The 14424-nt window shown below is 41.0% G+C and overlaps 1 protein-coding gene and 1 long non-coding RNA gene across 2 annotated transcripts in view; one reads left to right on the top strand and one right to left on the bottom strand.

Annotated features, from left to right (window-relative positions):
* Positions 1-14424, bottom strand: part of LOC138758026 (uncharacterized) — a 53557-nt gene that overhangs the window by 38618 nt on the left and 515 nt on the right. The gene's annotated exons all lie outside the window — the stretch shown is intronic.
* The window catches only part of LOC138758025 (uncharacterized), a 151284-nt gene continuing 151029 nt past the window's right edge, over positions 14170-14424 (top strand). The window contains exon 1 of the mRNA XM_069926305.1: positions 14170-14349. Within this exon, the coding sequence (XP_069782406.1) occupies positions 14307-14349 (43 nt within the window). The 5' untranslated portion in view covers positions 14170-14306. The remainder of the gene's footprint in view (positions 14350-14424) is intronic.

The following is a 14424-nucleotide window of genomic DNA, read 5'->3' as shown; positions in this document are numbered from 1 at the left end:
GTGAAGCAACCAGTGGCATTGCTACAGACTTTGCAAAGCCTCATCATGGAAAAGTTGCTGATGAGTGCCACCAGCATCTTTCACCCGTAGATTAAGTAGGTCAGTGGTTAAGTGCTATGAGGGCCCTCCTTGTTACTTAGAGCACACACTGCGAATTTTGAAAAATGCTTAAGGACTCCTTCAGTTTTTTCAATGTCTGCAGCAGTAGATCTGAAAGGAACAAAAGAAGAGCCATTTTTTTCTAAGAGTAAAATGAAGGCTGCAGATTGCATGTAAATTATGCAATTTTCTGCCATCAATGGAGGAAACATGAATTGCATGCCATATGATGTCATCAAGAATGCATGATGGGAAATCTTCTCCAGGCCATTTTCCTGAAGAACATGAGTTCACCTGGAAATTATAATTGATGCCATTTAACTGGAGTAAAAATATTTTTTGCGTGTAAATTGCTAAAACAATGTGTATATGAAGATTCAATTTCAACACTTCCACGCTTGTATTGCATTAAATGTGATTTTGTCAATGTTACAGGCCCAGAGGACCCCAAAACCCAGCATCAATAGAAATTCACCACGACAAATAGTTATTTAAACAAAAGTTGCATTTAATTATCTTTAAACATGAAAACAGGTTCAAACTCTAACTTATTACTATTAACTTAACCCCCTTCTAATTCTAAGTGCATGTGTACGTAATGTGTGTATAAGTTCAGAAAAGTTATTTAATTCACAGTCCAATCTCGCTTCTCACTCCTCCAAATTCACCGGTATCAGGCAATTCTTATACTGTGCCCAGAATTTAACATTTATGATTTTCACCAGGCTTTTGTGCTTGAAAGGTAAATGGTTACCGCTCAGGAAGGTTCTTGTCAGTTTTCAGAGAGAGATTTGTTCCTCATTCGACACAAACTGATTCCTTCCTATCAGCCACTTCAGTGTCTTGCCGAAGAAACTTGCCCTATCAGGGTTTTCCAGATGATAACCCCTTTCTTTCAGGTCACCACTGAGTTCCTTTTTTTCAAGTGAAACATTATACAGCCAGCCATCTCCTCTTGTATGGATCACAAGGTCTTTGACGAGGCTGAACTAAGACCTCACAACCCGTCTTCAAAATGGGGTTTTCCCACAAGCTTTCTAGCTTGTCCTGTTCCAGTCCCAGCTGCTGCTGCTGAACTGTAGAACTGAATTCTCACCCTATCTCTCTCTCTCAGAGAAAAAGCCTGTTTCACTCTCTCTGCTTGTAAAACCACATGACCCTAGAACTGCAAACTGCATTCAGACAGACCGTGGCACCAGACCTAATCTTCCAAGTTTGTTCATCTGTTGCTTTCCAAAACAATAATCCATCACTCCACAGCATGTCCAATTATCATCTACTTGTAAAGTTTCTATAGGCATTCTTCAAAGTTTTTGCAAAGGCACTTGGAGACTGGACTGTCTGGCTTGAGCAGAGCTCTGGGATTTTAAATGAGATTTGTGTTGTGAAGTGTTTGTATCTTTTTGTGGCCTAACTAAAAAAAAAACACAATTTATCTCCTTTAAAACATATCTTCTTACAATATAAAATATAACATAATCTGCCAGTCATTAAATTGTTGGATTTAGGAATGTCAAATGGTTTTTTTTGCCAGATTCATGAGAAATACAAAATTCATCAGATGCATTCTTTTTTCCCGTTCCCTTAATTAAGATCATATCTGACAAGATTTTGGATACTGCCCTGGAACACAGAGAAATGTGTTTAATCTGCAAAACAATTTGAGTGGACAGGGCATCACTGTTGGGGACTTGTTTAATTTTAAACAGACAAGTGGATTTTGCAGAGCCCTTTGAAAGATATACCGGGAAATCACCTTTCTGTTATCAATTACAGCAATCATACAAGTTCAATATGACAATGTGGGCCCTGTCAATTTCAAGGAAGTGTTGAGTAGTCAGCACACTTCAATAGCGTTTTTGACCTTTATAAACTATAGTGTTCTCTAGTTACTGTTGAAAAATGTTAGGTACTTCTAGCAGAATATTACTTTTTTGTCATAAATCCTGCCAGGACCCTGGTTTGCACAAGGAATTGACCCTGTCCCTGGTCCTCCTGCCCCATCAAGATCCTGCCCAGAAACTCCAATCATTCTCCATGTTATTTTCAGTGTATATATCAAAGAAATGTCAGTTCTATTATTCATGCTTTATGTGTACAGATGATTTGCTTCACATGCAGTACATTCTAGTCCGTGGAAATATGCCTTTGGTTTGGACTCAAGACAATTCTTCAGAGTGCCATCAAGCTGTTTTTGGCATGCAAAATGTTATCATATGTTCATCTAGACAGAAAATGTTTGGGGTTTAAAAAGATTAAGATGTAACATTTTGCAAAAGTGCAAGAACTGAGAAGTCCAAAAGATTTGATTTATTTTTTTTGTTGGGGGTGTGGTAGTTGCTTAAAACACAAACCAATTCTTTGATGTCAACATCCATCAAATTTTAAATTGGAAATATCAAATATTTTGCTTAAAATAAATAATTTTAGTTTTGCAAAAGTAGTTGGGTTAGACATTGACATGATATTAGTCTATTAGGCATTAATCATGCATATTGAACTATGTTACTGAAATGAATATTTGGAATTTCAGATGATGAATTCAATGCGTCTCAACAGAGGATGATTTTCTATCTCCTGCTTTGACTATAAACAAACAGGAACCTATCATGTCCTTAGTCCTGGAAGTAGGCTGCATTTTTAATCTGCATGTTGAGATTCGGGTTAATTTGTTTACTGATCTTATTTTTGGCACATTTAGCATTTTTGTAGTATTATTGAAGCAATAATTTTTTATTATTTCAGAAATTAGAGTCATGATTATGGGACCACAGTCCTTCATCCCTTTTCTGCACAGCAACTAAATATACAGTAAAATTTCCATTATCTGGAATTCAATCAACTGGGAACTCAAACAACCAGCAAAACAAAAGACGAAATAAATTAAAAAATTTCAAATGAATAAGACTGGGTGGATGGGCCTCATGGGAAGCGTTGGGACTTCCTTGGACATGTATAGACATGCCCCACTGAACTAGTAATGCCCCTTAATGTGCACATGTTCTTTTCGCTGTCGCCACTTGCGTGGAAGTGAGCCAGGTTGGCAGTGTGAGGAAGATGCTCCAAGGGTCTGACCAGGTCACTCGCATGAAGGTGAGTTGGGTTGACAGTGTGAGGAAGGTGGTAAAATGCACCGATGGCCTGACTGGGACATTTGAGTTGGAGCCGGCGGGATGGGGTTAGGATATGGGGGAGGGGGGGGTAAGATGGCAGTGGTGTTGAGTCTTCAATGATAAGGGGCAGATTTTAGACCCGGCATATAAGATGACTTGATTATGAGAGGGCTAATTATGGTGGTGGCATGGTTAGTGTAGCAGCTAGCACATCGCTGTTAATGCGCCAGCGACTGGTTTGAATTCAAATTTTGTAAGTTACAGTAATTGCCTGGTTAAAATGAACTTGTGTCTTTGGCTTGGCTTCGCGGACGAAGATTTATGGAGGGGGTAAAAAGTCCACGTCAGCTGCAGGCTCGTTTGTGGCTGACCAGTCCGATGCGGGACAGGCAGACACGATTGCAGCGGTTGCAAGGGAAAATTGGTTGGTTGGGGTTGGGTGTTGGGTTTTTCCTCCTTTGCCTTTTGTCAGTGAGGTGGGCTCTGCGGTCTTCTTCAAAGGAGGCTGCTGCCCGCCAAACTGTGAGGCGCCAAGATGCACGGTTTGAGGCGTTATCAGCCCACTGGCGGTGGTCAATGTGGCAGGCACCAAGAGATTTCTTTAGGCAGTCCTTGTACCTTTTCTTTGGTGCACCTCTGTCACGGTGGCCAGTGGAGAGCTCGCCATATAATACGATCTTGGGAAGGCGATGGTCCTCCATTCTGGAGACGTGACCCATCCAGCGCAGCTGGATCTTCAGCAGCGTGGACTCGATGCTGTCGACCTCTGCCATCTCGAGTACCTCGACGTTAGGGGTGTGAGCGCTCCAATGGATGTTGAGGATGGAGCGGAGACAACGCTGGTGGAAGCGTTCTAGGAGCCGTAGGTGGTGCCGGTAGAGGACCCATGATTCGGAGCCGAACAGGAGTGTGGGTATGACAACGGCTCTGTATACGCTTATCTTTGTGAGGTTTTTCAGTTGGTTGTTTTTCCAGACTCTTTTGTGTAGTCTTCCAAAGGCGCTATTTGCCTTGGCGAGTCTGTTGTCTATCTCATTGTCGATCCTTGCATCTGATGAAATGGTGCAGCCGAGATAGGTAAACTGGTTGACCGTTTTGAGTTTTGTGTGCCCGATGGAGATGTGGGGGGGCTGGTAGTCATGGTGGGGAGCTGGCTGATGGAGGACCTCAGTTTTCTTCAGGCTGACTTCCAGGCCAAACATTTTGGCAGTTTCCGCAAAGCAGGACGTCAAGCGCTGAAGAGCTGGCTCTGAATGGGCAACTAAAGCGGCATCATCTGCAAAGAGTAGTTCACGGACAAGTTTCTCTTATGAACTTAACATAATTAAAAACTGCAATATTGATTTTTCTCAAATTACTTCACATTTTGCACTTTGTCTTTTAAATAGTGTATTCTTCTTTCTTTTCTAAATATTTGCATTAAAATTTGAATAAATAAATGGATATGTACAGAGAATTTGTAAAATACACAACAGAGATCTCAAATATAAAGAAATTAACAGTTATCTAATTTATAGAGTACATCTATAAAGTAACAAAACATCTTATAATTTGATCCTGAATATTATATTTTCATTTTTTCCCTATTTTCTGAGTCCATTATCAAGTCGAAGTTCCATAATTAAAGCCTGCCTTATGCCTGGAGTAATATAATAGTGTTGGAAGACAGGTTTTACAATAAAACTAAGGTTCTGAAAGTAGTTCAGGAAAGGTCCTCATAGGTTTTGAAACTTTATGTCTAAGTTACTAACAGAATCTTTTTCTAGTTTTAAACAGGACATAATATCCCTCAACCACTGAGCATGAGTGGACTGGGCAGCATCCCTCCATCTTAGTGACATCGCATCTCTAGCCAACAGAGAGGCAAAAGACAGAACCTGAGTTTTAATTGGGTTCAAATGGACGTCATCCTTTCCAGTGACACCAAAGAAAGCAACCAGAGGGTTAGGGTCGAAATTTAAATTAAGGATTAACAATAGGGTTTCGAATAGGGTTTCAAGGCTAGGGCACTTCCAAAGCATATGAATAAGAGAGGCCTCATCTCTCTTCCATTTATAGCAACAAGAATTTACACCTAGATAAATATGAGATCATTTAGTTTTGGACATATGAGCCCTATGACAACTTTAAATTGTAACAAACAATGACAGGCACAAAGGGATATGGAATTAACCAAGTTGAGATTAAATCCCAAACCTCATCCAACAATGAAACACTTAAATCTTGTTCCTATCCAGATTTAATTTTATCAAGAGGGGCAGATCTCAAACCTGCCATCTTTTCATAAATAATGGACATTAAACCTTTAAGAGTGGGTTGTAAATTTAAAAAAAAATACATCAACAATGTTTGTATCAAGTACACCAGGAAAGATAAGTATCTGAGAGTGGAGAAAATGTCTGATTTGCAAGTATCTAAAAAAAAATGGGTATTAGGTAGATTGAACTTTTCAGAAAGTTGTTCCAATTATGCATAGGAATTATCAATGAAAAGATCTTTAAAACACTTAATACCCAGGCTATACCATTTTTGAAAGGCAGAATTGTGCAAGGAAGGTTGGAAGAAATGATGGGAGAAAAGTTCCCTTGTCTGAAAATTTAGATTTTTTTCCCTGAAAATTGATTTAATTGGTTAAGTAACGACCACATAGAAGGAAGGGAGGTTGCAGGGCTTGATATGAAAAGAAAAAGGTCATCTGCATAAAGAAAAGCTATGTTGAACTCCCTTCCTCCAAATCCCCTAAGATGTCATCGCAGCTTCGAAATGCAATTGTTAATGGCTCTAAAGCCAAATCAAAAAGTAATGGACTTAAAGGAGACTCTTGATAGGTTCCCTGTTGGAGTTTAAAAGATTGTGACTGTTGAAAGTTAATAAGAATTGAAGCAGTGGGGCACAAGTACAATAATCTTATCCATGCAATAAAACTTGGACCAAAATTAAATGTTAATAACCTCGCAAATAAATACCTCCATTCCACATGGTCAAACACTTTCTCAGCATCTAAGGAAAGGACACATTCAGGAACCTCACCCAAGGGTGAGTATAAAATGTCAAATAAATGACATATATTGAAATAAAAGGAGCCATTTTTAATACAGCCACTTTGATTCTCAGTTATGATTTATGATAGAATATTCTCCAATCCACAGGCCAAAATTTTAACTTCAACATTTAATAAAGAAATTGCTCTGTAGGAGGAGCCCTCTATAGGATCTTTACCTTTTTGTGCAATAAGAGTAATACCAGCCTCAATGAATGATGCTGGAAGCTTAATTTCCTTAAATGAATCACACAATGCAGAACTTAAAGAAGGTGAGAGCAAAGAAGAAAATAATTTAAAAACTTCCACTGGAAACTCATCGGGACCCAGTGATTTCCAGATTGCAAAGAAGAGATAACCACAGTTATCTATATTTATGATTATAGATTCATCTAATCTCATTTTGTTACCTAGAGAAAGCATTGGAATATTTAAATGATGTAAAAAAATCTCCACCGAATTATTACAATTTTGAAATTCAGAAGTGTAAAGTCGGGAATAAAAATTCCTGACTATGCCATTAATTTTGGAAGGATCTGAAGTTACATTACCGTCCTCCATTTTAATTTTTGTAATTTGCTTCAAATTCTCTCAGCTGATTAGCTAACAACTTACTAGATTTATCACCATGGATATAATGCACTTTTATTTTTCAAAAGTTTCCGTTCAATTGTACGTATTGAAAGAAGATCAAATTTAGTTTGAAGTTCCATTCACTTTATATATAGTTCTGGATTTCCAACAAGCATATTGATGGAATTAGTTAATTTGATTAACTAATTCCAAAAGTTCTTTATTTGCCTTTCTTTTCATATTCACACTATAGGAGATAATTTTCCCCCTGAGGTAGGCTTTCAAAGCATCACAGACGGTCAGGCTGGAGATTTCTGAGAAAGTATTTGTACTTAAGAAAAAGATTATCTGCGCCTCCATAAATTTCACCAATCAATATCATACAGTAAAGTCGAATTGAAATGCCAGGAAGGTTAGTAAGGGTCATAGATAGTACAATAGGGGGCATGATCAGATAACAGTACACTTTTGTAATCACAAGAATTCATCGATGGGATTAATTAATTATCAATAAGAAAATAATCAATCCTGGAAAAGTATGATGAACATGTGAAAAGAAAGAATACTCTCTCCTATTTGGATAAACAAAATGCTATGCATCAGAAATGCTATAATCTGATAGGAAAGATTGAATAAATGGGGCAGGCTTACTCACTATTGCAGGGTTGGGAGAAAAATCGATCCAACACAGAATCAAACCAACAATTGAAATCTCCACCAAGCACAAGAGATCAGGTAAGGAAGGAAAAAAAAACATTAAACCCGCACCCATCCCCCCACATCATCCACATTAGGGGCATAAACATTAGCAAGAACCTCCAATTTATTATATAATTTCCCTGAAATAATAATATAATGACCGTTGGTATCTGATTTTATATTGTGATGAACAAAAGGAATATTTTGGTTAATAAGAATTGAGGCCCCTCTGGCTTTTGCCTGAAAAATGAAGTGAAAATACTACCCCCTCCATCATGCCATGAGATGTGAACTATCAGAGCTACGAATATATGTGTTTCTTATAAAAAAGAAATTGCTGCTTTAAGTTGTTTAAGATGAGAAAGTATTATTCTTCTCTTAACAGGATGGCTCAAACTTTTAACATTCCAACTAACAAAATTATAAAGTTATCCATTGTTGATGGTTAGAGAAATTAGTTGAAAAACACAAGGTTCTCAGTACCGAGTAGTATCTACAAGTTCAGGTGGTCCAGCGGTCATCTGTGCCTCTGGGACCAGGACAGGCTCCTGGTCAATGGCTGGTAGGGGCAGGGCTGCCTGAAGGTTGGCTGGGACCAGGGTGGCTAGGGCAGCCTGTGGTATGGGTAGGATGGTATGTGGCAGAGTGGGGGTGTAGATGTGGAGCAGTCCACGGGGAGTGGGGCCCTCTCTCCACCTCTCCAGAGTGTTGTCTCCTGGGGAGTTCTGGATGGGCAAGGGGTGCCTGGGGAAAGAGTGCTGGACCACTGCTGGTGCCATATCTCTGGTTGAGACGGTATCCCCACCTCCATTGATGTAGGCGTAATTAAGGTTTGAATGGAGGAGGTGCACCTGCTCAACCAGGGGATTGGATTTGTGGGTCCTCATGTTTGTGGAAGAGCACTTGTCCTGGAGATGCCAGCCATGCTGACAGGGAGATGCGAGTTGCTGATTTCATAGGAAAGGAGAAAAGGTGTTTGTGAGGGGTCTGTTTGGTAGCTGTGCACAAGAGCGACCGTATAGCATGGAGTGCCTCGGGGAGGATCTCTTGCTAATAGTTGATGGGCCAGCCTTTCGTCCTCAGGGCCAGGAGGACTGCCTTCCAGATAACCTCATTTTCACATTCCACCTACTCATCGCAAAACCTTGCACTGCCAGGTACTGGCGCAGCTCCTCACTCATGAAGCTCGACGCGCAGTCGCTGTGGATGAATGCTGGGTATCCAAACATGGTGAACATTTCCACCAGTGCCTTGATAACAGAGGTAGTGGAGGTGTCACGGTTTCCCCGTGAAGGGAAAATGGGAGTATTCGTCTATGAATAAGAGGAAAAATCATTCTTATTCATGGAAGGCAGTGGTCCCTTGAAGTTGACGCTGAGTCACTCGAACGCCAAATGGCCTTCACTATATGGGCCTGTGGCCGGTGGAAGAAATGCGTTTTGCACTCTACACAGACCCTGCAGGACTCAGTCATGGTCTGAACTTCTTGGATGGTGAATGGGAGGTTCCAGGACTTAATGAAGTGGTACAGGTGCATGACGCCCAGGTGGAAAAGGGTGTCATGCAGTGCCTGAAGCTGTTGGGACTGCGCACTGGCACAGATCAGTGACAGGGCATCGGGGGAGTCGTTGATCTTCCCTGGCCTATACTGGATGTTGTAGCTGAATGTGGCCAGCTAGATTCTCCCGTGCAAGATCTTGTCAATTTGGATCTTGCCCCTGTGGGTGGTGCTGAACATGAATGCCACTGCACACTGGTCTGTGAGGAGGGTGAACCTCCTGCCTGCCAGGTAGTGGCGCCAGTGGCGGTCTGCTTTCATAATTCCCTGGGCTTCCTTTTTGATGGTGGAGTGCCTGAGATCTGAGCCATAGAGAAAAAGGTCACGGATCTGCCTCCTTGATTGAGGGTGGCAGCGACGGCAATGTCAGAGGCATCGCACTCAACTTGGAATGGGGTGTTATCATTCATGGAATGCATTGTGGCATTGGCGATGTTCTGTCTGATGTGGGCAAAGGCCACTTGGGCCTCCATGGGAAGGGAAAGGTGGTGGTTAGGGCTAGTGGGTGGACCTTGTCCAAGAAGCGGGACACCCACTGGGAGTAGTAAGAGAAGAGCTCTAGGCACCTGCAGAGGGCCTTGAGCATGTGGGGGAGGAGCAGTTCTATTAGGGGTGCATGCCTTGTGGGTCGGGACCGATGACACCATGTTCCACGATGAACCCCAGGACGGCAAGGTGGGTGCTGCTGAACACACTCTTCTCCCTGCTATAGGTGAGGTTTAGTGCCTCTGCTGTCCGGAGAAATCTCTCCAGGTTGTCATCATGGTCCTGCTAGTCGTGGCCAGGTACGGCCAATACTCGATTCTTTACAATTTCTTGCCAAATCCTTGGTTTTATTATCCTGTACTCAGCTCGCTGATTCATAACTTCAGAAGTACAATCTTTCACCACTTGACCGTGTTTAGTGGGAGGGGTTAGATTAGTTTTTAATTATTTTTTATTTTGTTCTTATTTTTGTATTTTAACAACTAGAAGAGATTGGTCTATTTACATAATCACAATGTATATCTCAGTATTGGAATATGAGGTGAAATTCTCGTAAGGCTTTTTCATTTTTTTGAGAATTATATAATACAATGCATAATTGATATGTAACCCATATTCTGTATTGCATTATATAAAAGGTACATAATTAATTAATATCTAAACCATATATACATGTAATATTTATCTCTATCAAATTAATAAAAATATGTTTAAAAGGAAATAATTTTTATACAATTCTAAAAAGTATATTACGAAGTAGAAATATAAACTGCTACTAAAAAATAGTATAACCTTTCCCCAATGTTTTCCCCACAAAGACTGAATAAATCCCAGAACTTAAAGCAAAAAAACCCTCACAAAACAACAGCCCAAATGAGTATATTACCCCATAAAGTGTTACCAGAACAAAGAGGACCAGACGGTCCTCGCCACTAAATATTGTTTGACTAAAGCTTCAAAATAATTAGTCAAATAGCCTCAGTCACCAAGCAGTTATTTACAATGGGCACAATGTGGAAGGGAGACAGTCTATATAAACCCGGGCCTCAATGACTGAATGCAACCACTTATGTCCGCTGGAGAGTGTGATACGGAGTTATGCAGGATACAGTAGGGAGGGCTGAAATCCTTGGTTTTATTATCCTGTACTCGGCTCGCTGATTCATAACTTCAGAAGTACCATCTTCCACCACTTGAATCTGTTGACCACGATATTCCAGTTTCCCTCTCGGATCAGAGTGTCCTTTATCTGATAGCGATTAAACAAATGATGATCGAGCTCAGGTCTGTCCCGGACGGAGCCTGTTTAGGTACTAAAGTGTGGTGAGCTCTACTGATCTCCGGGGGATGGGAGTGTCTCCTTCCTGAAAACCTCACATAACAGATCAGAGAAGAATTTTGTCAATTGCCCTTCTTCAGTAGATTCTGTCAAGCCCAAGATACGCTGTTCCGGCTCTTCAGATCAACAACTTTAGTCGTGTGCATTCACTTGAATGCCAGGATGTCACTTTCATTGAGAAGGGGTTTCTGCTCCACTATCGGCTTGCTTCTGAACCCTCTATAATGTTTCAGGATGAGTGGATTCTTGTGAAGTGGGGAAGGCTTGTCAGCATTGCCTGCTGGGACTATTTGAGGAGACCTTAGTTTTGTGAACCAAGATAAAACCCTTGCCTTACCCCATAGCTGGCTGCTCAATATTTGCTGGGCTAATGTTTCCATATACGAAAGTGAAGCTTGGATCATTGTGAGTCTTTGTTTATCTGCACAGAAGAATGAGAATGGAGGGAAAGTGACCTGGTGGTCAAACATATACTGGGAGCCAACTTCCAACCATTTCTTGTGGAGATTGTAAGGAAGCTTCTCTACAGGGGGAGGTATACCATGGGCTGTATCCAAAAAATTTAGCTAGGTAGGTAGCCTTCACACTTTGCAGATTCCACCTCCTGCAGAAGATCTCCTAGCTCTCTGAGTTTCCTCTTTGTTACTTCCTTGTTGGTAATCTTTGGGAAATTATTGATTCTGTCGAAAAATGACTTTTTGATGACCCCAAGGGTGCCAAAACACCTCCCAAGCATTTCCCCAGGTCAGCTGCAGGATTCCTGAAAAGGACTACATGAATCCTCCTTACATGCTGAGCAGACTGGTCTCCTAACACTTTGTTAGAAGATCCAACTCCACACTGCCATTCAGAGTGATTCCCTGTATCACATTTGTAAAGAAGGACTTCCATGCTAGGAAGCTTTCAGGGAGGTCATCAAACTTGAATAAACCGGAGCGAATGAGCTATCTGCATGCCAGGTGATTGGCCATGTCACTGATGTCTGATTGTTCAGACCAGTGGGGCGAGAGCAGAGTTGCTGTGGTGGACTCACAGCTGCCAGTGTTTATGGGCTGCTGGAATGGCTCAGCATCAGGGGATGCACCAAAGTGCGGAAAGGAATAGTTTTTCATGTAACCTCGAGTATGGTCAAAGACAGATATTGCAGGAAAATCCCTTTCCTTATGTTCAATTCCTGCCTCTGTTTCCAGTGCCACAGCTTCTGCAGTTGCTACAACTAGCTCTCTCTCTCTCTCTCTCTCTCTCTTTCTCTCTCTCTCTCTCTCTCTCTCTCTCTCTCTCTTTCTCTCTCTCTCTCTCTCTCTCTCTCTCTCTCTCTCTCTCTCTTTCTCTCTCTCTCTCTCTCTTTCTCTCTCTCTCTCTCTCTCTCTCTCTCTCTCTCTCTCTCTCTCTCTCTCTTTCTCTCTCTCTCTATCTCTCTCTCTCTCTCTCTCTCTTTCTCTCGTGCTGTAGAGTTGCCAAAGCAGCTTCCATGTGAGCCTCTTCGGCTAAAATTTCAGATTTCCTCCGAACAAACTCTATTTTAGTAAGGGCGGCTTCCAACTTTGCCAGCACTTTGGCTGTGGCCACGCTGGCTGTAAAGCATTGTGCAATTGCTTTTCACTTTGCTTTCCTTGTATCACCTTGTCTGCCATATGTTTGCTTATCACTAGGATGTCGGCACAAGTATAGGGGCTTGGAGGAAGAAAAGTGCATGTGAATAATTTTCTCCAGGTCTGATTTTGTTGTACCTCCAAAACCTTTGGTCAGCTAACCTGAAAGTCCACATTTAAATTCTCTCAATAAAATTTTCATTCCAGCAGAGTACTAGGTTGAATCTTATCGAAGAAACCAATGATATTCCATTTTATTGTGACATGAGTAATATATACTTCCTTTTCCATGTCAGTAAGTTTGGGAAGTTTGCCACAGTTGACCACATCAATTTCAATAACAACAGTGCCTGTCATCCAATGGGTAGACTGCGCTTGTTGGATTCCATTCTTAATCTGGAGCTAGAGAATCACCAGTATCACCTTGGGCCCCTTATCTTTGTGCAGTCCCTCAGCAACTTCATCTGAAGTCACAATATTAGACTTCCCTCCTCTGCTTTATCTCACCTCTGCCTCTCTTGGTTCCTATCCTTTTTTTAAGTGTTTCATCAGAAATGAAGTCATGGATGTGTAAACATCTCCTCCAACTAAATATTCAAAAGATCAAAGCCACAATCTTTGTTTTTTTTAAATTACAAATTCCATTCCCAAACCATTGATTTTATCGCTTTCCCTGGAAACAGACTAATTCTGAATTAAACCATTGGCGTTGTATTTCACCCTGAGATAAACTCCAGTCCCTAGACCATCTTGCTCACTCTCTAACTGTCTTCCCATCTCATTTTGTTACCTCGAGGATTTATGTGGATAGCAGCCAGCTACTATGTTCCCATAAACATGAGGTCATGCAGGACTCTGAGTCTGCTGTGTTCAAAGCCCTATCACCCTGCTTTAAATCTTCCAAAGAGGATTTCTATATTTCTTGCTGACATGTATTGGTTCAGGAGTGCTTCAGTTTGAAATTATTAACAATTCGCTCATGGGATTCTTTCCCCCAACACCACCACCACCCCCCCCCCACCCTTCACCCCTCACCTTTCTCCCAATCTCACACCCCTCTGGGTCTACACCTCTCTGAAATATCTGAACTACTCCAGTTCTGGCATTTTGATTTTTTTTTTCTGATTTCAGTGACTTCACAATAGACATCTGATGTCTGGTGCCAAGCTTCATTATTTCTTCTCAAATGTCTCCATCTCTTTTGTCTTTCAGATGTTCATTGTAACCTAAACTATTGACCAACCTTTTGGTTTTCTGTCCTAATTTCTCCACCTTAAGGAACGCTATCTCAAAGGAAGAGGTTGCTTGTTATTGTTCCATGCAGGTCTTATTGGCTGCCAGAATGGCTTCTTTCTGTTTTATCCGCAGGATGCAAAGAAATGATCTCATGCTAACATAATACTTGGGCTGACATGTTCAATGGATGCTCAAGGAACTGATTGTTAATTGTTTACTGACAGTGAAGAACATTTAATGCCTCTGAACCCAAGGTGTAAAACATATTTTGACTGGTAGGATTTTGTATTCAAAGCCTGTGTCCACATAGCATTTTACATCCTGTTGTGGTTTTCAGCAATTCAATAATTCAAAATGAATGTCTCCATTTTTGTTATTGCATCATCCTAATTTACTGCAGTGCTCTGGTTGGTTGATTTTGAAAAGTAACAAAGTGTTGTCAGTGGAAGCAAAGAGGATTGGATGAAATAACTTTATTTGTTCGAGGAGTCTTAAGTGTTCTTGAAAACCACAAAATGTATATTGAGACTTGCGTGTCTTTCTAAGCTAGAAGTCACTGGAGAAGACCACAATGGCGAATTTGTTCTATTCTTACAGACTGCTCATCGTTGGTGGTATGTTTAAATCTCATTCTTTCCAGAATGTTCCATATTGCACCTGCCTGAACGTGTTATCTTGGGCTTTTGTTC

This window comes from Narcine bancroftii, chromosome 3, assembly GCF_036971445.1.
Source record: "Narcine bancroftii isolate sNarBan1 chromosome 3, sNarBan1.hap1, whole genome shotgun sequence".
NCBI lineage: Eukaryota > Metazoa > Chordata > Chondrichthyes > Torpediniformes > Narcinidae > Narcine > Narcine bancroftii.
Note: the sequence above shows the minus strand (reverse complement) of the source record. Positions and strands in the feature narration are given on the sequence as shown.